This window comes from Antechinus flavipes, chromosome 6, assembly GCF_016432865.1.
Source record: "Antechinus flavipes isolate AdamAnt ecotype Samford, QLD, Australia chromosome 6, AdamAnt_v2, whole genome shotgun sequence".
Lineage (NCBI taxonomy): Eukaryota > Metazoa > Chordata > Mammalia > Dasyuromorphia > Dasyuridae > Antechinus > Antechinus flavipes.
Window position 1 is genome coordinate 207,854,541 of NC_067403.1, and position 25,209 is coordinate 207,879,749.

The 25,209-nt window shown below is 37.4% G+C and overlaps 1 protein-coding gene across 4 annotated transcripts in view; it reads right to left on the bottom strand.

Annotated features, from left to right (window-relative positions):
* PDE3B (phosphodiesterase 3B) overlaps positions 1-25,209 on the bottom strand; it is a 140,294-nt gene that overhangs the window by 11,517 nt on the left and 103,568 nt on the right. For all 4 annotated transcript variants that reach the window (XM_051967703.1, XM_051967705.1, XM_051967702.1 and 1 more), the window contains exons 9-12: positions 24,493-24,630; positions 18,895-19,006; positions 10,424-10,537; positions 510-709 (exon numbers count right to left, since the gene is read on the bottom strand). In XM_051967703.1, coding sequence (XP_051823663.1) covers positions 510-709; positions 10,424-10,537; positions 18,895-19,006; positions 24,493-24,630 — 564 coding nt within the window. The remainder of the gene's footprint in view (positions 1-509; positions 710-10,423; positions 10,538-18,894; positions 19,007-24,492; positions 24,631-25,209) is intronic.

Here is a 25,209-nt window from a genome sequence, read left to right on the forward strand (position 1 = left end):
TGATGACATGCTGATAAATTGCACCACAGGAGCAGATCTTTAGTTGCTAACTCAGCATTCCCATTCCATGACCCTTTATTTCCACTTTAAGGTTAATTTACTGATTCAGAACCAGCTCATAAACTTAGTCTACATGCCTGAACCTAGCTTATAAAAAAGAGTTCAAGAGATAAAAAGAACCAAAGACCTGATGACTGTAAGAGGAAGACTACAGAAAATAAGACTCAGTTTCCAAGTTAAAGACAAAATCATAAAGAAAGGCTCCAACGTTTTTCCACAGCAATGTCAATCTTTCATAAACCATCTATCTATAGCCATCTGGATAACCAAAGGGGAAGACTTTTGACCATTTTCTTAAGACAGATTGATGTGAGCAACACATCACCCCTTTAAAATCAATGAAGGATCCAATGGGAGGAAATGGATATTTAATTGTTATATAATTATATCAATTTTTAACAGTTTCTTAACTATTCCTCTCCAAGTTTTGTAATAAATAATGTTCCTACCTGAGGATCACTAGTGGCCACCAAAAATGCATTTGTCCGCCCTGGGTGATCATAGTCGTGCATAGCTGCTGCCACATAAAGAGCCATCAGTTCCAAAGCAGGAATGTTCAGAGCTACACACCCATAGTTTGGATCCGTCATCGGGCAACTCTTGGAGGAAGTGTATGAAATGCGTATAGGAGATAGTCCACTATTATATTCTGAGAGGGAAATAAAAAGCAGAAGCAACTGTCATTATTTTCAGTTCAAAGCAACAAAGATTTTTAAAGTCTTACATAAAATAAAGGCTTGGCATTGGGGACATCCCAGAGAAATGAGATTCAACCTTTGTATAAACCTTAAAGTCTAATATAAACAGTATGACACAGAAACAAATAACTCCTCCGAAAAGCAGAATATGTTAAGAGGACAGCACGCTAAGTGATCTATAAACTCTTGGTGTGAAATGTCAATATGACCTGGGGAAGTGGGGTTAAAAGAAAGCTTCATAGAAGAGGCAGAAGCTGAACTGGCCCCTGAAGGACCCATCATCCTGCTAAGCTTCCTTCCACTCAGAATTACTTGCCTTATTTTTGTATAATCTTATAATTGTCTACATGCAATCAATGATACTGATAATTTAAAAATTATCAGCTCTGAAGTAGACATGACCAACTTTTTTATTGTTGCTGGACTTAGGACTTCGCTGGTATAGGATCTTCTAGCAGATTAGTTAACTCCTGCACAATTCAGAGAGTTGCCTAAGACACTGAGAGGTTAAGTGTCTTGACATAGTAATCTTGCCTGCTTGAGTCTGTATTTTGCTTAGAGTGTTCCCAAAAGGCAGATTAGCTCTTTGCTGTTCAGGTTAAGCAGTATAAAAATCCTTTGTTTTAGGTACTCCTTAACTCATTATCTCCATTTTTAGGGTGAGTGACTGATTCCTAGACTAGGAGCTCAGCAACCTGGAGCGGAAGCTGGCGTATCTACAAGGTCCAAACACCACACAGCCCCAGGACCCATGGGGCGATTTTGATGCCATTCGCCCACGGCAGTGATGGAATCCTGGGGTAGTCCCCACAATGAGCAACAACAGATATGGGGCCAGGGTGGAGGAGCCAGCCTAGACCTTGTCCTGCCTCAGCACTCCCAAGTGACGCTTCTCGCTCTTCCCTATTTCTTTAGCCCTTCTGGGAGGCTGATGTCACATGACATGCTAATAAATTAGCACTATAAGAGCAGTTCTTAAGTTGCTAATTCAGCATCCCTTCTACCCAGGCCCACAAATGACCATGGCACAGTCTGTGCCTTGTAATCCCCTCAGCAAGGCTTTTACTGCTGCAGTCATCATTGCCACGATTCCCAGCCCTCACCATCATCCCCAATTCTGTGGCAACAAGTAGAAAATGCAATTCTGCTTCCCCCCACCTTCTCCAATTAATCCTGGCAGGATCTTGAGGCACTGAAAATGCCTTGTCTCCTGGCCTTCAGGACTGGGGTGGGGGTTGTTATCCGGCCGTATGGAAAGGGTACAGATATCCAGCTAAATCCAACTGTGTGTCTGTCTAGGTTGTCACTAAATTGGCACTAAGGCCAGTGAAGAGTGATTCCTCAATATGGAAAGAGACTGTGACAGCTTTGAGACCCAGTCTTCAGGAGATCTTCTACCCTCAAAAGGGAAGGTAGCAGGAAGTGAATGATAGTGGAATATAGAAGAAAAAAAGAAATTACCAAAGACCTTAAGAGAAAGAAAACAGCTAAATGTCCTGAGCCCAAGCATATAAACAACAGGGAAGCTATCAATAACAGATGGAATCATGGTCACCAGAACACCTAAACAAGTCCAAACATATCTGAATTAATGTAAAACAAAGGAAACTGATTGAGGCAGAGGACCGTGTAGATTCCCTCAAGGGTTAGAACCATAGAAAGAAACTGTTCTCAATGATTCAAAAAAGAATTATGGAGCAAAATTTAGGGCCTGCATAGCAAAAATAACTAGCAAAAGAGAAAAACTTTAATCCATGGTGGTAAGTTTCCATAGAAGCAAAAGAAATATTGTTTGGGAAAACAAATATACAGAAAGCAAAGATGATCTAGAATAAGAGAAGTAAAAGTCACAAATTTAGAAAGAACACATCTCTATAAAAAAGCAAAACGTACTGATCTTGAGGACAGTCAGATTGTGTAGAGACACTGATCAAAGACCTTCCAAAAGAACAAAAGTGAAAAAACCTGAATACCATAATTCAATACTATCAGAAAACTTCCCCAGAATTTCTAAATACAGAAAAGACTCAGTAAAAGGAATCCAGAGACTGCTTCCAAGGGAACAAAAACCCTTAAGACACACAATGATTAAATTTTTAAATTACAACAACAAACAGTAAATCCTGCAAGCAACAAGGAGAAAGACTTTCAAATATTGAAAAGAAAAGGAAATCTAGATAAAAGAAATTTATTTTACACCCACCAAAAGCCCAGAAAGGAATGGAATATGTCTCCATGGGCAAAGGTAGTGTCAAGATATAAACTAAAGTGACATTCTCGTTAAACTGAGCCTAACTATTAATGAAAAAAGGACATTCAATTTTTTAAATAAACTTGAGGCATCCCTAACAACAAAAAAATTCTTATGTGAGCAAGTTATTTATTTTATAACCATCCCAGACGATAGGAAGAAAAGTATAATAAATTAGTTAAATTATTGGGAGAGAGGAGGAGAAAAAGTCGCCTTTGGCCTTAACAATCAAAGCAAAGGGACCATTAAAAGATTTTTAACTATATACAAAGAGATAAAGATAAAAATGAAACCTAAACAGGAGAAATGTGCATGAAAAAAAAACATAGACTACATCAGAGATTTTTGTGAGACTTCAAGACTAACCCATAGATAGAATAGGAGGGCCCATAAAAGGAAACTTTAAAAGAAAGACGTTTGAGTGAAATGTGTAATGTATTCCAACCAAGTCATTGATAAACAATGAAGAGAAGATAGCTCATGTAGTCTTTCTGGAAGAAGGGAAGCCACATGAAAAATGAAGCTATAGATGAAATGGCAAAGGGAGGGATTGAAACGGAGGAAAGATATCTTGGGAAAAAATCTTAATTCTGTAGCCAGAGAGGATCCCATAAAGAACCCTGACATGAGGAAAGAGATCTATTTCTGTAATTGGAAATGGGAACTTTATAATGGACTTAATCTGTACATATTTTTCTTCAGAGAGACTGTTGGTAGTTATGAATCAATTTTGACTGTTCTGGATATAAGCATGGAATTATGCAAGTCACTAAAGTGCCTTATGTCTCCTCTGACCCAATGATCTCCCTACTGAGCATACATCTCAAAAAAGTTAAAGACTACTGTCTTTAAACATACAAAGATGTAACATGCACCAAAATATTCACATTACAAAAGGTGATCCAGAATCTTAAAAAAAAATAGAATTAGGAAGCAACTAGGTGGCACAGTGGAAAAAGCACCATCCCTGAAATCAGGAGGACCTCAGTTCAAATCTGGTCTCAGACTCTTAACACTTCCTAGCTGTGTGACTCTGGGCAAGACCCAAATGCCTCAGGGAGGAAAAAAGAAAAGAAAAGAAAAAGAAAATTAGAATTAAACAAGGGGAAATCAGTGAAACTATAAGGGACCAAGAAATAACAAAACAAAACATAAAAAATGAAAAAATAGAAAAGAATGTAAAACATAAGAAAAACAACAGATCTGGAAAACAGGTCAAGAAGAGAAAACATAAGAATAATTGGACTACTTGAAAGCTGTGACCAAAAAAAAAAGCTCAATACAATAAAACAGGAAATAATCCAAGAAAATTGTCCTGATGGGGTGGAACAGGAGAAAGTAGAAATAGGAAAAAAAATCCACCAGTCACCACCTGAAAGAGATCCTACAAGAAAAATACATTATATAAGGATCATTTTTATAATTGCTAAATTTTGAAACCCCTACATCAAAGAGAAAATTTTACAAGAAAGAAAAGAAATTCAAATAGGCTAGAACTACAAGTAGAATTGAACAGGATCTATCAGCAGCTACAATAAAAGACCACAGGCCCTGGAATATTATATGTCAACAATTAAAAGAACTAGGCCTATGGCCAAAAATACTATATCCAGCAAAACTAAGCATAATATTGAAAGCACTCAGTAAACTCAAAGATTTAAAAAATTTTGTTTCAAACAAACCTGAACTCAGTAGAAAATTCAATATATAAGAGCCAACATCAGAGACTAATTTCAAGGCACTCAAAAAAAAAAAAAACCCACCATGTTTTATATATGTGAAAATGTAAATCATTTAAGTTTAAAATTGACTGAGCAATTGAGTAGTCCAAATGAAGGATTGGGAAAGAACTGAGTATGATCTGACTCTAAAAGGGAAAACCATCTAGGAAAAGATAAAAATAATAATTGTGCTATATGAAATGAGATGCAGAGTAAGAACTGAATAAAGGCACTAGATGGGGGAAAGGACAAGTAGTTCCAAAAACCTACTCACATTGAGAATGGGTTAAATAGGGAAAATATCACAAAGATTATAGCATCCTCCAAAATCTAGAAAGAAGTAAGTGGGGAAAGAATAAGGTAAAGGAAGGAGTATAGATTTATAGCAGTGGGACAAAGTGTATAGATTAATGGGAAAGGCATGAAATGAGGGGAAAGGTGGCACAGGATAATATGAGATACAGTAAAATGATTAGATTAATTGGAAAGGGATCAGGTATGTAGATGAATGGAATGAAAAAGAAGGGGAAGGATGGAGAGAAAATAAGGGAGAGCTCCATTGGGAGGGAAGTTAAATAATAGCAAGGCAAATTAAGGAGTAGAATTAAAGTAGAATTTATTAGGAAAAAAAACCTAGAGCTAGTTATCTTTGATCTCAGACAAAGTCAAACTTAAAAATTCAATCAAGAGAGAAATCTCTATTATATGTTATATTATATTATATGTTAGTTATATTAATATTATTTAGATGCATATCTATGTATGTATAAATGCTTATTGTATATGTGTGTGAAGATATGCATGTAGGTGTATGCATGTGAGTCTATGGGGGTGGGTATGGGGATGGAGGGCGGTGTACACATACATAAATATATATGTGCTTAACTATAGTTTTCTTGAGGGAATCTGGGGGTATGTAAGAGGGAAAAAAAGAATAAGGTAAAAAGTGCACAGCAGAAAACAAAACAATAATGTATAAGGAAGAAAAGAAAAAATAGTCATGTATATGATGTCTTTTATTACATATGCTTTCTTGAACTGAAAATGTTACATATTTTGAATCCTCTCTGATGTTCTGTGGGGCACATGACCATGCTTTATTTTGTTTTGTCTTATTTTCCTTTTTCCATCTTTCTTTTTTTATTTGGTTTTATTTTTTATTTTGCACTTAGTTTTAAATAAAGAAATTTTTTAAAATTCAGTCTGAATGTTAAAAGGAAAATTTATAAACATGACAAAGTTCTAAGATTTCAATCTCAAGACAGGTAAGGTACAATCTATCCTACTGGAGACTTCCCAGTTTGCTTCACTACCATAAAAGCAAATATCCCCAAGTAATGATATTCACAAGGAATTTCCTGTAGACTTCTTGAAATAAAGCTTTGACCACTAGAGACTTGGCAGTAATTATCGCTGGTTAACTAATATAATGAAGAATTGTTCTGGAAAATAAATAAGATTTCAGAGATAAGCCAGCTCACTTATCTCAGCCAATATCAGATTTATTTATAGTCTGGGTGTTATTGTTGTTGATGATAATCAATCATGTTTGACTCTCTGTGACCTCATGGACCAACTGTCCATGAAGTTTTCTTGGCAAAAATGCTGGATTGGTTTGCTATTTCCTTCTCCCATAAATCCTTTTTGTCAGACAATAGAGAGTTTGACTTGTCCAGGATCATACAATAAGGAAGTGTGTGAGGCTGGACTTGAACATGGCTTTTCCTGATCCCAGACCCAGTGCTCTCCCATCAGCTGTCTCCTGGGGCGTGGACCATAATTCAGTGTCTCCCCTTAAAATGTCATACAATGGTCGTAATTGATAGGTAGTCAAGCCTAATACTGGATGCATCCATTGGATATCTCCTATCAATTTTTGGAAATCATTTAAGGTATTTAACTTCTCTGTCCTTAAAGAAAGTTTTTGTACTGTAAGTGCCTTAGGATATACTTCATATCCTAAATATTGAAAAGAAGCATGCCTTTGAGTTTTTTCTGTAGCAATATAAAGTTTGTAATTTCTTAGTGTTTCTATGGTCTTTTGTAGACATACTTCTCACATTTGTTCCTCAGGTGCACACCCCAAAATATCATTCATATAATTCTTTTGCAAACCTCATTGACATTTTCCTTAGCCAGATGTCTGGTCATTATTTCTGTGGCAGCATTATCTCCAGTGGTTCTTATTACAGCTGTTTGCAAACGTCCCACAAAATCCGCAAAAGGTTCATTGGAACCTTGCTCTATTTTTGTGAAGGCTTTATTTCCATCTTTCTGTCCAGGGAGAGAACTCCAAGCTTTTACTGCAGCCTTAGAAATTTGCTCATACACTGTTATGGGATAATAAATCTGTTCTGAATTCTCTCCATACTGACCTTCACTAGCTAGTTGGTCAAAAGTGATTTGTCCGATAGCTCCTGTTTGCCTATTGTGTTAGGCTTGAATCCTACATAATTCACGAAACTCCGAAAGCCACAACAAATTTTGTCCAGGTTCTAGACATGTCCTAGCTATGGATTTCCAATCATTCAGGGTTAAGATTTCATAAGACAAATTATCTAGTAACTGCTTAACATAAGAGGATGTGCAACCCTTTTTCAAATCTTTATTTTTTTTTTCCAAATTTAAAGGAGTGTATCTTCTCCCTTTTTGACCTGAAGAGTCAAGCTCTTCGATCACAGGATATGCATTTATAAAATCAGATATGTCTTCTCCTTCATTTTTTGCCTTAATTAATGCTTTTTCTAATCCTGTTATATTCTGCTTCACAGAAGATGCCTTAATAGGAGGTTCGGATTGCATTACTCCCTCTTCCCCTCTTACTTCTTCCTCCACCCATGAAGGGTTAATTGAGGGGGGAGGGTCATGAGATGTGGAATGATCTAATTTCTCCTACTGTGAAGTATCATAGTAGATTGTACTTAACTCCATTCTTATCTGATTCTTCCTGCTTTTCACCTAGTTTAGTTGGCACCTCCCCTTCCTGCACTTTCTTTTTCTTCATTCTAACACTTAACTAATTTCCTAAAGCCAGCACCAAGGTGAAAGCTGGAACGAATCTCTTGTCTCCCAGAGAGGGCTTCTCTCTGTACTCACTTGACACTCCCCCTCAATCTTTTCAGCTGAACTAACTTGACTGGCTCACTGAAGCTCTATTTATGCTCCTTCTCTGAGAATGGGATTGTGGGATCTGAGAGTGGGATTATGGGTTTCCTCCCAGAGTGCTCTCTGGTCCTAAGAGCTTCTTGCTCTCTAAAGGTGTGAACACAAGCATTGCTTCTATCAGTATTAGCTGATAGCAGTATTTCACCTTGTAAGGATTATCTCTAAGGTGTGAACCAATAAGCATTGTATCAATTCCATTGAGTTAACTCTAGGATTCTAACATCTCCCTTGAGTTATCACCTTGTTTCAAGTTGAGTTAACACTAGGATTCTAACATGCAAACATATCCATCTGTAGATTTTATTATAAAGGAAAAAAACTATGTTTTGATAACTTCAAATATATAAAACTAATGGAACTTCTTCCATTACACTATTAATTTGTCTCTAAAAATTAAACACTCTAAGAATCATTTTGCTCAAATTACTGATGAATTATATTTATGTTCTATACTTATTTATGATTTAGAATTTTCTAATACATTTTAAAACATCCATTTGTTTAGCTGTAATTATTCTTCAGTTTGTGAGCACTAGAATTGTATATACTGGAATTATTTTTAATACAAAACAGAAGAAAAATTAGACATTCTCTTGGGCAAATGTATTTATATAAGAATGAGTTTATATTTCCAGTATTTTTAACCAGGAAAAATCAATTATCAAATATAGAACAAAAACTGAAAATTTGGGGGGGGGTGTAAATATGTCATTTATTTAGAGTAGAATATCTGAATGTATACATTTCCATGCCCAAAATGTAATCATTCAGTGATTTAATTGAAGCATCAAAAAAGTCTAGATTTTCTTTGTTACAGTAAATGAAGCTATTGCTAAATATCTTAAAGCATTAAAATACTTTTTAATAAATATGATAAAGTATTAATGTGATTTAAGCAAGAAATTTCATTTTTAAAAGTAAGAATTAATGAATTCAGACCTCCTCGGAAGTTAAAAGTTTGAGTGTGATACATTTATAATATCCAAATAAGAAATATTGAATGACCAAGTAAATGTTCATTCAAATGAAACCACAGCAGGATCCATTGATCAGAATCACTTTGAGAGACAGTGATTTGATTCTGTTTGATTTACATGAAAAGGTCATCAAAGTCAGATGAAAGAGCTTCTTCTTGCAAGAGCGTTGCTAACACCGAACTTAACCTTCGATCCCGGTCAATCAGCATCTGTGTTAGCCTTTCTTTCAATAGAGCCTCGATAACATGGCATAGATCAGGAGGACAACAATATAACATGGATGAGCAATGATAAATGTTGCTGGGCTTCCCATCAGCAGTGCAGCAACAGGAAATAGTGGATTTTCAGAGCTTTTCAGGCATATTTTAAATTTGGTCATATCTTAAATTCTTTTACTGAGACATTTTAGCAAGAGAGTAATAAAACAGCCTATCATTTATTTTGCTATATCTGTTAGCCTAACATTTGAATGTTCCATCTGAGTCAGGGCTCTAGGCTCTTTGATCCTAATGAAAACTTGACTGAATGATCTTTCTGTTACTTCAGCAGAATCTATATGTGTTTGCATTTCTTCTTGAATGTGTATTGGAGGTTCACAATGCATTACAAGCTTCTGACTGGTCATTCCTGGGCACTTCTCTGAGGGAAAGTGACCAGCCTCTCCAGGACAAAGTCTGCAGACAGACCGAGAGCTTGTGGAAGGCAGAGGTACAATAAGGGACCAGATCTGACCTTCTGGAAAAAAAAAGAGAACTGGCTTTTGGCACTGGCAGGAAATGGCTATGAACTGGTTAGCTGGCCATGAAATCAATGCAATGTGTACGTATCTGATAGGCCTGGATATCAGTGCAGAAGGTGATGGAACGGCATTTTACCCAGGGGAAGAGTCAACCCGTACATGATAAGGCAGCAAATGGCAAGGAAAGAATTAGGAAAGGAAACTGTGTCAGTCATTTATTGCTAGATTACAAATCTCCTAGTGTGCTTTTTGTGTTCTGTAAACTTCTACACTTGATCCTTTTTATTTTCCCTTTTTCCCAAGATGCTAGTGAAGTTCTTTTTTGAAATACTTAAGCTTTGTCTCAAATGACATGGGAAGGGAAGATTTTATTCAAAGAGACAGAACCCTAGCAATCAGTAAAGATTGGAGAAGCAGTAGAGAGAGAAAGAGGCCACCATTCCAGAAGCAGCTCTATGGTATGGGCCTATGAGAAGTCCATTCACCTGCAATTCCATTATGAATGTTTTCCTCCCATCAGCATGAGCACCAATTTGTCATTATGCCAAAACATAAAGAGCTCACTACTAGCTCCTGACCTGTCCCTCCAAATCCCCAAACCAAAAACCTTTGAAATATGAACACCATATAATAATGCCCAATTAATTTTAACTTTTCCAGATGGATTAAAATAATTGGCTAACTTTATTAATACAATATTCATTAAAGTAGAGCTTAATGATCTGGCCAGAAGGCACAAGAGAATGTGCTTTCTAAACTACTGAACTTATTCTCAGGCTTATCCTTAAACATTCCTTTAACAAAGGCAGTACCTGAACGAATCACTTTCACAAGATCTTGCCGGATCTGTTTAAATCCAGGAATCGGCCGAGTTGTCAGGTACCAAACTGCGTGTAAGACATCTGTAGCATGTACGCGATTGTGATCTACAAATCAACAAAATATTAGGGAAATAAATTCATTTATTATACATAAAAGGATTGGAAAATGGGATGCTGAAGAGATTTAAAAAGTCTCAACATTTTGTTTAAAATCTAAAAAGATATCTAAGAAGAAAAGTATTGCTTCCATTTCACATAATATTTTTCTTAACACTCTTCCTTTTCACTTATAATTTACATGTCCACTCATGTGCTAAAAAAAATGTCATTTTCCAAAGATTACTTTGACCACTTGCTTTCTCAGTAACACTAAGGCAAAATTTTTAAATTGACAAGCATTTTTCTCATAGCACATTTTTTTATTCTGAATTTAAATACTAAATAAAATTGACATTTCTATGTACATCCTATGACAGTAGTGTTGCACATGAAACTATAGATTTCTATTATCTACAGCTTGCTTTTCAAGTACATGATAAAATCAACCTGCAGTTTTCAAAACAAATCCATAAATACGTATTTTATTTTTAAAGATTGTATCCTTCTTTCTCTCTGTCTGAAAAATAAGCACTATTCATGGACCAGATTCAACTGGATCCCAAAGAGTTTTAGCCTGCTCTGTTTCTGACTCTCCCTGGGTGATCAGGTGGCCCCTACTGCCAAGGGTTCACCAAATCAATGCCCAGCTTAATGCAGACAATCCATCAGCTTATTCCAAAGTGGCGGAGAACTTCTGAGCTCCAGCCTCCCCAACGAAAAGAGAATCTGGGCCAGCACCAAACAAGCATTTTTAAAAGGTGCTTTCTTCCTCTATATTACTATCTGAAGATCAATGGAAGTGAAAAGGTAACATAATTAGTGATATATCACAAAATCCCAAGTAGTAAATGTTTTAAAATAATTTATTTTTTTAGGTTGTACATGTTCATTTTTTCACATATTTCCATGAGTTAAGAGAGAAAAATCAGAACAAAAGGGAAAAACCATGAGAAAAAAAGACATTAACCAAAAAAAAGGTGAAAATAATATGCCTTGCTCTGTATTCCGTCCCTATAATACTCTCTCTCTCTCAATGTGGATGGCATCTTTCACCCAAAGTTTATTGGAATTGCCTTGGATCAGCACACTGCTAAGAAAAGCGAAGTCTGTCATAGTTGATCATCACACAATTTTGCTATTGCTGTGTCCAGTGTTTTCCTGACTCACTCAGATTAATTCATATAACTCTTTTCAGACTTTTCTAAAATCAGCCTGTTCATCATTTCTTATATAATAATAATATTCCATTACTTTCATTCAATATTTTTAAAAGTGAAATTGTGACCCACACCAGCAATTTGTTCTCAGTATTGTGGCTATTACTACAATATTAAAATGCTGACTTTCCCATGTCCTTTCCTGGAAATAACTTTGTGGATAAATTTCCAATTTCTACTTGGGACCCACCCTCAGAGGCCATCTTGTCCAATCTCATTGCAGAAATTTGGAAATTGAGGCCCAAGGAAGTTAAATAACTAAGCTAGGAACTCAAAAGATGGCTTTGGAGCTCAGATCTAATAACTCAGGAGCCATCATTAACTTCTTATGATACAAATTAGAATATAAAAAGTTCCAAGTAATCATGAGTTCTGATTCATCAAATAAAATACTCATTAGAATGATTCCTAAGTTGGGAAATCATCCAGAAAATATTCTTGCAGATCCATTATTTGTTCAGTAAGAACAGGGTCTCAATCTCCACCTCTTCCCTCAGCGTGATCTTACAAACTCTAGATAACATGCTTTTCTGGGGCATAAATAACTTAGTTCTTTCCCATTAATGCAAGCAGTAGTAAACAGCTCAATGTGTGCTTGGTTTGCTTGGTGTTTACTGCTTCACAATTTACAAAGCTCTTTCCTCAAAACAAGCCTGAGAGAGAATTTAAGTATCTCCACTTATTAGATAAGGATCCTGGTGATAAAAAAAAAATAGGAAACAGTAAGTCCTCAGTCACACGATTAGGTGGCAAAAGCTGACCTGAAACTCAGTTCTTCTGACTCTTCAATGATTATCAAATGCTTCAACCACTTCTCTATACTATCAACAACCCATTTATTCTTCTCAGAATGGGCATTCTTCATATCCTCTCAATCACAATTCACATTTTTAAGAAAAAAAAGTCTTTACAAAAGAAGAAAAACACTCTTCTGAAATGATAAAGGAATGCTATTATGAATTTATATTACATAGGATATAAAAATTACCATCTCCTAGAACATGGGGTTTTTTTTCCTCCTCTCATTCTCCCTCTTCTTCTCCCTCTCCCTTTCTCTCCAAAAAGCAGAAAAATTAATGCCTTAGCAATAATTTTATCTTTTAAAAGTTGAAGGAATCTAGAAAGGAAATTCTATTCTAGATCTAATTCTTACTAAAAGAGAGCAAGCAGTTGCTGGGGGGAGAAAGAGGGAACTTGGAGGAAACTTGTAGGGAAGTAACCATTTCATCCTAGTTTGTGACAGAGAGGCTCAGAGCACAGCACAACACACATCTTAGATTGAGGGAGAGCATGCTTGAAATGATTCGGAGAAAAGACAGGCAGCCTTCTATGGATAAAAATACTTTGGAGGAAATCAGCCCAAGAGGGAAGGAAGATACTCAGGAATAAATCTCTCAGGCTACAAAGGGAAACCATTCCATTCAGGAAGAACGTTGGGACTTGCTGAAGTGATCAATGTGGATACACAAAGCATTCACCGAACAAATTCTTGGTAGGGAAGCTAGGCCAGGCCACAAAAGAGGAATGAAAGGAAGATCCAGGCCTGGGCCTAGAACATGAGTTGGTGATCGGGGAGCTCAGCTGAGGCAAAGGCTTCATTAAAAACTCAGCTCTGGTGGGAGACCAAGGAGGGTCAGACTGGGAAGGAACCTTGGCTGGGTAGGGAGCAAGATAGTGGGAAATGATCACTGGGAGGTAGCGGCTGGGCCATTACCTTTGCTCTGCTTCTGAAAATGACTGAAAAAGAAGTGATACCCCATCAAAGTAAGAAACAAACACAGAGAAAGAAGAGATTTTTAATCAAAACCCCCTGACTTGGGCCCTGAAAGAAACTATGGACCACGGAGTCAAGCGGAGGCAGCGGGAGGGCTGCCGGGATTCCTTCTAGGGTTCTAGAGCCGCTGCAGCTCCCAAACGGGAATGTCCATTCTTCAGTGCACAGGACGTGATCCCCTTACTACGAGTTTTTCATTGTAATACACGTGTCACACCTCTTACATGACCAAGACTCGAGGAAGATGGCGCCTTCTGACTCTTCAAAAGTGGCTAGCAATAATCTTTTGCCCAACTCCAGAGTCAAAAGATGAAGGATTCAAGTGTCTGAGTCACTTTATGTAACAAAAGTAAGAACAACTTTGGTGAACACACAGAAACTTAGGGCTCTACTTCATTTCCTGATCATGTTAGCTCTAAATATAGGTAATAAGTATTACTCTGCTACAGAAAAACAGTTACAAAAGCTGAATAACAGAGCATCACCACACCAAAATAATCCCAAACTGGAGCAAGGAAAATAAACTTATTTCCTTCAGCACAAATGAAGCCATGCCATTTGACTTTTAAAATTGGTCTATTCAGAAAAACCTGGAAAGACTTAACATGAACTGATGCTGAGTGAAGTGAGCAGAATCAGGACAACATTGGACAGAGTAACAGCAATATTGGGTGATGATAAACTATGACAAATTTGGCTCCTCTCAGAAAGGTGGTATTGCAAGACATTTCCAACAGACTTGGGATGGAAAATGCCTTCTGCATCCAGAGTGAGAACTGTAGAGACTGAATGTGGATCAAAGCATACTATTTTTACTTTTATTTTGTTTTTGTTTTTTTCTCAGTTTTTCCTTTTTGTTCTTTTTTTTCTTTCATAATGAAATATGAAATATGTTTTAAATGATCAGACATGTAAAACCTTTATTAGATTGTCTGTTGTCTTGGTGAGTGGAGAAGGAAGTGGGGAGGGAGAGAGAAAAAAAATGGAACTCAAAATTTTACAAAAATAAATGTTGAAAGCTATCTTTACATGTAGTTGAAAAAAATAAAATATTACTAAGTGGAAGAATACTTTCAATGAAAAATCAATCAAAGATAGATAATATTTAAAAAATAAAATAGGTCTATGTGATAATGGAAATATAGAAACCCTAGCTCTTTAAACCGATTTTTTTCTTTCTACTTTTCAACTTAAAAACCTAAGAAGTATGTGTTGTTCCCATTTTCTCTGAGAGACAATGAGGTTGAACAATGCAAGCTAGCAAGAAGAAACCACTTATCCTAGAGATGTCATCTTTGGCTGGAGCTGGAAGGGACCTCATTCAAGACCTAGACCAAGCCTAACGATTTCCAAAGAAAGACACAGAGCTAGTTCAAGTCAGGATCCAAAACCAAGCCTCCTGACTACCTGTCCAGAGATCCTTCTGGAAGGTCCAGGTAAAAGTTACTGGAGATTACTGTCCCAATTCAAAGTTTAATTCCATCAGGATAGCCCCAGGACCTTAAAAGATGACCCCTCTAGGAGCCCTCAATTTCCCAAGCTTGAAGTCATGCTGTGCTTCAGTCCTCTCCCAGAGGATGAGGAGATAGCCTGGCTTCTGCCCTTGAGACAGGAAATCTCCTTTGTTTCCCATAAGACTTCCATTATGTGAAGGGGCTCTGACATAATTTATCAGTGAAGGACTTTAAAACTAATACAGCGGGCAAGGCCATCTTTTGTCTTTTGAAAACAAATCTATGTACCTATAGGCTCCTAAGATTTAATTCTGGGAGGGGCTTTAGAGCTCATCTCATCTAACCCTATCACTGTAAAAATGGGGCTGAGCCCTGGAAAGTAGGAGCAGTCCAACCAGAGCCCTGAGAGACAGAAGGGAGCTGGGAGCCGCCCTGCTGCCCCTCACTCCACCAAGGATACATTGGCTTGGGGCTCCATAACAACAGGATTCTGAAGGGAAGGCTTCCCACTTTCTCATTGAGCCCTATGACAGTAATAGCACAGAGGTGAATGGCACCTGTTTCTGTTCTCTTTCTTTTACAATGATATTGCTCAGCTCTGCCCAAGTTTGAATGTGAACTGGATAAAGCACTGTTTAAGCTTTATCGGCCATTGTTAGGGGCAGGCCAGGAATTGGCAAACTTAGTTCAGGATACATCTGAGGAGATGGGGCCCACTGAGCAGTTACAAAAGGCGCTGACGGGGCCCTAACCAAAGCAAGGGCAGGTAAGAAGGATATGGTGGCACTTGGCTCCTCTCCACCTGGCCCACCTTTCCTCTGTAGGTGTGTCAGTCCATCTGACCTCCACCAAGTCAGAGGGTCCCCAATTCCCCATGCGTGGAACTTAGTTTACCCCATGTGACCTAGCTGGATCCTGGACTGGCTTTGTCACGTCTCAGAAAAAACAATTCCTGTTGAGGGGAAAGAGGAAGACAAGGAGAAATAATCATAGTAGACAGCAGTTTTATCATATGTAAAATAAGCATTCACATTGTGAACAGAGGCACAGGTAGCCCAAGGAGGGAAAAAGACCTTGGAAAATGGGAGAGCACAAGACTGAACAAGGATAAATATCCACTTTTTTAAAAGGGGAAAAGACTGCAAACTTTAAGTCAGTGATTTCCACTTGACCATTAAAGAACAAGGTTGTTAAACACCAGGAAGTGGTCATGACAAAGAACATAGCTGTCTCAAGAGCAGGACATGCAAGAGGGACTTCATTTCCTCTCCTGACAAAAGAATCAAGGCAGTAGATAAGGGATGCTAGAGAGAATTTACCCAGATTTGGCCAAGATTTAGAGTGGGCTCCACCTGGTGCTTGGGACACGCTCCTTGCAGACAGGGTGGAGGCTTGGGTCCTGCCCCCATTCACGACATTTGGGGTGCTTACTGTGGGGACAGAAGCCTTCTGATTAGCCACTAAGCCAGAAGTACGCATAAATAACTAAGGCCCCCCAAGCTGGCCTTCCTCTCCAGGACCGAGAGAGAAAGGCTGTCAGCCTGGGGGGAGGGAGTACCTTCCCTGGCTGATCACCAAGGGGCCTTAGACCCATGGCACTTCTGCTTCTTCTGCCTCGGTTGGGATTTATTTTTCCTTGATCCTATGTGAATGAGGATCCCAGAGAGAAGGACCTTGTGGTCTTCAGAACATCCCAAGTTCCCCCAGAAGTCAGCACTGGCAGCCATTGAGTCTGCAGCCCAGCAGGGGGCGGGGCTACACCCAGGGGCTCAGCCACCCCCAGGGGGTCCACCTGCAGCCGCTTGGGTACTCGGGTCCTCACAATTTCCAACTCTTTCTTTACTGCAATTTCTCAGTGTCCTAACAGATACCAACCCGTTATTTATGATTTCAAAGCGACATTAACTGGTCAAAACTGCACTGGGGCCTTACTCACTGCGTGCGTGATGCTGGGACGGCGTTTAATTGTGTGAATGAAGTGGGGACATGAAGGCTGGCTAGACCCTTATGGCTCCGAGGACTGCATCTTCCAGTGCAACTGTGCTGGGGAGTCCCTTCAGGGGACACACACACTCACACACACACACACAGAGTATCCCAAAAGGCTTAGTGTAGTTTTAAGTTTTAATCAACTTACTGTATAAATTCTACAAACTTACCAAAAATTCTGAAATTTTAATTAGTAAAATTTCTTTTACTTTTACGCTTAGTTTTGTGAATGTTGAAAAACATTTTTATCTATAACTTTAATAAAGACTTGGAGGACATGCTTATCAAATTTTCAAATGGCAACAAGTTGGGATAGATAATACAGTGGATGCTAGAGTCAAGATGCAAAAGGGATCTTGACAGCCAACTGTATTATACTGAAATAATAATATGAAATTCAATAGGCATAAAAACAAAAGCCTTACACTTAAGTACTAAAAAAATCAGCTTTCCAAATATAAAGTGGAGAAGGCATTGTTCTGGGAATATCTGGGGAGTTCAGCAGCCTGCAAGCTCACAAACACTAATGGAAGCTTAGGACAGATTAGAAAAGGCACAGCCTCTAGAAAAGGGGAAGTGATAACCCTCGCACGAGGCACTCTATCCTGCTCAGATCTTGTCTAGGGGACCACATCCAGCACTGTGCATCATGGTTTAAGAAGAGCCCTAATTTGGGGAATATCCAAGATGATGAAGGTCCTTGAGTCCATGTCAAAGGAAGACTGACTGAAGGAAAAGGGCAGGTGAGGAGCCCAGAGAAGGCTAACTCAGCAAGGAGAGGACAGCCGTCTTTGAGCACTGTGGAGGAGATAGGAGACTAGTTTTAGTTTTAGATCATCTAGTTTTAGATGGCCCAGGAGACAGAACCAAGAGCAACAGGCAGAAAGGCAAACTCGGGCAGAACCAGAGGAGGCTGGGCTGCTTCCAGAGGGGGTGGGTAAGATGTCCACTTGTTAGACCAGAGGTGGATGGCCCCTACGGCATCTTCTAACAAATTCTGTCCCTTTCTCATTCATCACTAGCTTTGTGACCCAGAGTAAGTCACTTTACTTCTATGACCCTCAGTTCATTCATCTATAAAATCAGGATGATTCTATCTCTAATATTCACCTCTCAAGGTTGTGGATAGGAAAGTGCTTTGTAAATTCTCAAATCCTATTAAGGGTGTCCCCAAAGTCCCCAAAGCTAGGAGGGTTTCTTAATCTAACACGGGCATCAGATGGGATCGATGGGGTAACACACATAAAGTGCTACAGATAAATATCACTGGCCATTATTTTAAGTATTATGTTTACCCACAAATAGTTTTAAGTTTTTTTCCCAACTAATAAATAAAATATTCACTCCCTTTCCCAGCTCAATCCTTAGCTTGACAAGATGTCTTCCAAAAGCAGGAATGCTGACAGATTATTCTATCTGTCCACTATAAAAGCACATTGTGCCAACCCCACAGTGCACTAAGCAGGCCAGAAATCCTGGGTGTGTGCAGAATGGAATAAATCAGATTTGGATTCACAGAAGACTGACTTCAATTCCTAGAACATTAAAAATCTCTTACAATGCCAAAAAGAAAACTATGATCATATCAAAGAAATCTAAAGAAATAGGCCCAATGGTTTATTCTACTATTAAATAGGAAAATGACATGCTTATATATATTTACTGCTTTACTATGATACCCATACTTTCAAATTTTAACCTGTCACAAAAGCAAATGAGGAAGCAGACACTTCTCAAAATCATTCTTTAGGGAGACACTTAAATATAGTCAGAAATCTTAAAGACAAAAAAAAGTTTTTAAAAATAATGCAGTTGAGCACTTTCAGAACTACTACAACTGTCTGAAGCAGCTAACCATTTCAAAAGGAATACTTCCCCCTTTATGACTCAATTACATTGCAGTTCCATTACGTACTAATTTATACTTACAAGGAATGTCCCGGTAGCCATTTTCTAATGCATGGAAGTAGCTCACAAATTCTGGAACAGGGATTTTGAACATGTCCATCAAACCAGTGTCTTGAAACAAGGTATACATAGTCTAAGAATAAATTCAAATAATTTTCATTTTAAGGATCAAAATTCCTAAGCTTTATAACTAGTTATGGCTTATTTTAAAGGCATGACACTTTTTAGTTTTCACGAAATAGAAATGTCAGTTACCCTGCTTATTAGATCATTGAAGTGAATCAATATTTCCCTAAAATCTCCCCTTCCCCAATCTGTCATCTTGGAAGACTACAAAAATTATTTAAAAAAATTATAGAGCACCATCTATAAAGAAATTTGGAACACATATATCCTAAATCACTCTTTGAATTGGATGGGAACCTATCAATCAACCTAGTCCAATTCCCTTATTTATAAATGAGGAAACTGAAAGGATACATGATTTGTCCAAGGTCATACAACTAAGTGGCTAGTGGTACAGTCAACCGACTAAGCCTTGAATAACTATATAAACTTCAGTATCAATTATATAATTTGAAAAGGAGGGACAGGGAAATTTGGGTAGGGAATGCAGATATGATATAATCACTACAGAGAACTATTCCAAAGAATTTGGCTTTACTAGCTAAACAGAAAAGACCTAGTGGATGAAAATCTACTGCTTAGATCGCACCATGCATTTGTATGGATGACAGAGAGATCTTAGCTGTCAATGTGTTCATCAGTACATATACCATAAAAACAGGCAAATTGGGCCCAAAGTTGAGCAAGAAAAGAGTGGAGAAAAATCCAAGATTCTTCTAGAAACAAAGATCCATCTTTTTAACACTAAGTGAGGCTGTATGGCAGCAAAAAATGGAACATGACAGTCTCAGAAAAGTCAAGAATATTACCTGGAGGCAATGGAGAGATGTACAGAACTTTAAGAGAGAAGATTAAGTATTTTATCAAGGAAATATATAATTGAAAAAGAAAATCAGTAGCTATCTGGACAGTGAGAGGAGAAAGTGAAAAGGGATCTCCCTCAGGTTGCTGGGTGAACCTGTTTTTTTGGATTTACAGGAGGACACAGAAGAGTTACATAGAAGGGCACACACAGATAAGTTGAAATCTGCATCACTGAAAAGCACATCAATATTGATGATGTCACATTTCCTTATAAATTCCGAGTGAAGAAATTGTGCTACCGATGCAGATCAGCAATGGTTCTGTGACTTAAAAGTCTTTTCAGAAAGAGTTTTCTAGGGCAAAAGACTAAGAGATTATCTAACTTATCTAGGACCACTTTGCGAAATATGTCAGAAAAGGGAGTTGAATATACCTGATCCTGAAGCTAAGTATTTATCCAATATACCATAATATCTCCTTGCAGAGAGACATGTAAGAGAATTTTGAAAATTAGAAAATTTCCAGTCTCTAAACACTCTCGACTTTCAATACAATCTGTCTGGGGCTATACCTAACTACATTTGATATGATAAAACCAAATTAGCCATTGGCCAACTTTTCAAAAGCATTTCATCTCTAGAATGAGCTCAAGGGAAAAATTTTACCTGAAATACAATATTGTAAATACTTATGATTCCATCAAAATGTTTTTTAAAAATGGAAGGAGGAGAGAAATTAACTAGGAATCATCATTCATTGAATTTGAAGAGTTTTTTAAAAAGAATAATATGCCCAGTCCTATCTGCAATAGCAATAACTTTGGATTATAATTTTAAACAACTTCAAATGAAAAATGTTTCTAGAAGTGAAAAAAGGAACATACAACAGAATAAATTAATTTCCTTCTTTAGTTCTTGTACTAAAGAAGAAATCCACTGTGATGGAAAGATCACTAGACAAAGAATGAAGAGACCCTGGTGCTTATGTAGGCCCTAGAAGAGCTCAGCATCCTCTTCTGTACAATGAGTAGGTTGGATGAATAACCACTGAGGTATCTTTCTAGGTCTAACAATCCATGATTATTATGTTTAATTGCTCAACAAAAATGGTACAAAAGTGGAAGGAGAAGCCTTTGAAGGTAATGGAGGTTTTCAAGTGAAAGCTGAAAGACTCCATTCTAGGTATAAAGAGGATTCCTGCTTCAGATATGGATTTGAATTAGATGTTCTCTATGGTCCCTCCCCCAACTCTAAGGCACAAAGATATTCTTTAAGACATACAACTGTATTCCTTAAAATTTGGAAGAACAAAACGTATCCTTATAATCTTTTTGATATCCTTATACTATATCCCTATAATCCTTTTATTTTTATAAATAAAATTATAAAGAGACAAACTTTCTAAAAACAAGCAATTCCCTCATTAGGAAGATGAGTGTCGATTACTAGAAGCAGATAAAAAGTATTCGGTACTTTTACTTCCTGATATATTGTGTTTTAAATGAATGTGCAAACTTCTATTTTATCTTGGTGGAATCAGCAAGTTATATTATGACACATGAAAAATAACAACTGGATAAAATGGCCGAGTTACCAACTAGAGCAATGTGACAAAAGATGTCATTATAAATTTTGTTCTATTTCCTGAGAAAAGAGATAAAAATCAAAGACAAAAATCATCTTCTCACAGACAACCTGCTTCTGTTAAAATAACATCTAAAGTTTCCTATTCAATACCAATGAATAGTGATACCTAAAAGGTACCAGGTAATGATAATAGCTAGCACACGTACAGTATCTACTGTACGTCAGCCACTGGGCTAAGTACCTTACGAATATCATCTCATTTGATCTATAGGACAACCTTAGGAGGTAATTGCTATCATTATCCCCATTTTACTGATGACAAAAAGAGGTGTATCAGTTAAGTAACTTACCCAGGATCAAAATATAGGGCCTGAGTTAGTATAATTGCCTCCTCCTGTCTATACATTTACAAGGCCCAGTACATTTTCTACACAGAAGCATTACTAAGTGACTTCTAATGGCTGAAATAAATTGATATAGTATTAATACCATACTCAATTTACACAAAATGTAAATCTTCCAAATTGCATATGTATAAATGGAAATAGCCAATTTAAATAAATCCAGATGCTTATCTATTTCCCAACAATTTTAAATTTCCAGACATTAGCACAGCTCATCAATGAGTATTGAGCCAATTATGCCAGACACACTTTGCATTTTTATCCTATTATTTACACATGAGATTGTTGTTGCCTTTTCCTAATTAGAGCTATACTCTACTCTTTTAGAAAAATGTTTTACAGGTTAGCAGAAATGTTTTAATACTTAAAAGACTCGTAGTGCCTTTTGATGAAGTGACCACATTGCTTTGTCCTTTGACCTGTCCAATTCAACATGTTTATTAATGATCTATGGCTGATGCATAAAGATCTCTGGGTCTCCTTCTCCTGTAGACTATCAGGCTTTATCAGATCTTAACTTTCTCTTTGTCTCCCCCGAAGCTCGGCACAATACTCCTGTACAGCAGGCACTTAACAATGATTGAATGAAAGAATGACACGGAAGAATCCACACAAGGCCAAATTTTCACATGACACAAAGATAGAAGGGATGGCTAACATAGGATAGTGGAATAAAGATTCAGAATGTCTATAAGAGACTGAAATTCTGGCTGAAGCTAAAAAGAAAAAAACATTAACAATAATAAAACCACTGAATCACAAAACTTTATAGAGGTGGAAGGGACTTCAATGGTCAGCAGTTCCAACTACCATCCAATGCTCATTTCTACAGCATATCAGACAAATGGCCACTTAGCCTCTGATCGAAGAACTTCCCAGAGGAAGAAGTCCACTACTTCCAAATAGAGGCCATTCTACTTATAGATGGCTCTGTTATTAGGAAGTTTTTTCCTGACATAAAGCCAAAATTTACCGCCATGTCATCAATACAACTAAATATTCCAGTCGTGCTTATTCAGCTTTCTAGATCCCATAAAGTTGAATGTCCCCCAAAGTGTTATATTTTCCCAGCTATAGATGTTAATCAGCATATATCTGTACACTCTAACTCCACTCAAAAGCAAGGAAAAAGGCAGAGGGAAGACGGGGCCATGTCATCACTCCAAGAACAGAGTTTAAAAAAAAAACTTAGTTTTTAATATTTCCAGCACAGCAGAATAAAAACTACCATCAGAAAAGGCTGTTGTAACAAAACAGCTCAGGAACCTCAGGGCACTCTCTCATGCAATTGTTGGCTCTCTCCTCTCTCTCTTTCTCACTATATTCACTCTTTCTTTCTCACTCACTAGCTCTTGTCCTCATTCTTTCTCTCCTTTCTCTTTCCTTTTTCCACTCAGGGGCTTGTCCCTTTACAGAAGGCAGCCAGAATTAGTAATAAGATTTTAAAACTGAACAAAGGATGTATCATCTTCTAGCTGAGTAACAGCTTTCCTCCTCTTGCTAGCCTTCCATTTCCCCATCTGAAATTAAACCCAACATTCAGGGTAAAAAAATAAAGTCAATGAAACAAATACAGAGAGAGGATTTGGTTTAACAGTATCTGGTAGGGCAAATATCTGTAGAATTTAGCTGAACACAAGCTTGGTACAAGCCAACAGGTTAATAGAACTTATTTTTTAAAAGCTACTACAAACTTGGGCTGGGTATGTTCAGACAATAAAAAGTCAAAGCCCTACCACACTCTCTTTTGGGCTCATCATAGCTAGAAAATCTATCTAATTTTGAGTAGTGCAATTAGATAGAACATTCATAAACTGGACTGGGTCAATCAGAGGAGACCAGGAAGCTACAGGAACAACAGTTTAAAAAAATCAGGGCTGTTTAATTTAAGGAAAAATCCATAGTGTGATTCAACAGGTTAAAGCACTGTCATTTCTTTTGAAAAGAAAGTTTTATCAACACCTTTTATTCTTCATAATATAGTCAGCTCATCTCCTCACCCTCCAATACATAATTGCCTCTATAGCAACCTTTATCTGACAACATATTAACCATTAATTCTCCACCCATACAAGAGCTATTATTTAGAAAAAGGAGATGGCATGCAACTGTGTTACTTGAACCAGTCATTCTTATTCACCTTCCTAGATCCCATAAAGTTGAATGTCCCCTGAAGTGTTGTTTTCCACTATGTTTACAAGAAACCAGCTACAGATGTTAATCAGTATATATTTGTACACTGTTATTGTGACACTCTGACTGTGTTACTTTAGAGGATGCAACTGAGCCAATAGATAGAAGTTATCCAGAAGATTTATTTCGGCTCAAAATAACGACTTTATAACTACTCAGCTGTCCAAAGATGGAATGAACTCCCTGATTAAATCACTGAACTATTCAAATGGAAGCTTTGGTCAGCAACCTGATCAAAAGAGCTTTGGAGATTGGATAGGAGTGTAGACTGAGTGATCTGCACAGTTCCTTCCAGCTCCAAGCCTCAGCAGTCTATATAAAGAGTATCCCCCCCCCCCCCCGAGGCAACTGGGGTTAAGTGACTTGCCCAGGGTCACACAGCTAGGAAGTGTTAAGTGTCTGAGGTCAAATTTAAACTCAGGTCCTCCTGACTTCAGGACTGGTACTCTATCGACTGCGCCACCTAGCTATCCCTAAATGCAGTATTTCTTGATAGAATAACAAACCTGGCTCAGGATCCTTCCTGATCTTCCTCCCATTGTTTCCATGACTTCAAAAATAGGGAAATTCCAGTTGTTCATCTTCGCTATTAGTGCATCATGATCTTCTCTTAATGTCAATTCCAGTAAGCACTCCTCATCTATCTGTGTGCAAACACACATTTATACACCTAAGAAAACATTGCTTTTCTACTGTGATAAATTTATCTTGACATCACAACCCCAAATAGATGCTACAAATCCTCAATATTGTGTTCTTATTATGATAGAATGATGTTTTCAAATCATGTTAAATAAATTATATTGAAAGACTTCTAAACATTAGGAGATTCTAAAGGAGGTACTAAAGAGATGACCTCCCCATTAGTAGCCTATAATTGAAAATAAAGCCTTATTTCTGCAAATAAAAATCTTTTCATGCTAAAAACCTACTAAATGAATTCTAAAATTAATCATTTTTATTTAAAATTTATCATATGTATTCTGATGGAAGTGGATTTCTATGACAAAGAGACCTAACTGAGTTTCAATGGATAAATGATGGACAGAGAGAGCTACACCCAGAGAAGGAACACTGGGAAACGAATGTGAACTATTTGCATTTTTGATTTTCTTCCCGAGTTATTTTTACCTTCTGAATCCAATTCTCCCTGTGCAACAGGAGAACTGTTCGGTTCTGCAAATATGTATTATATCTAGGATATACTGCAACATACTTAACAT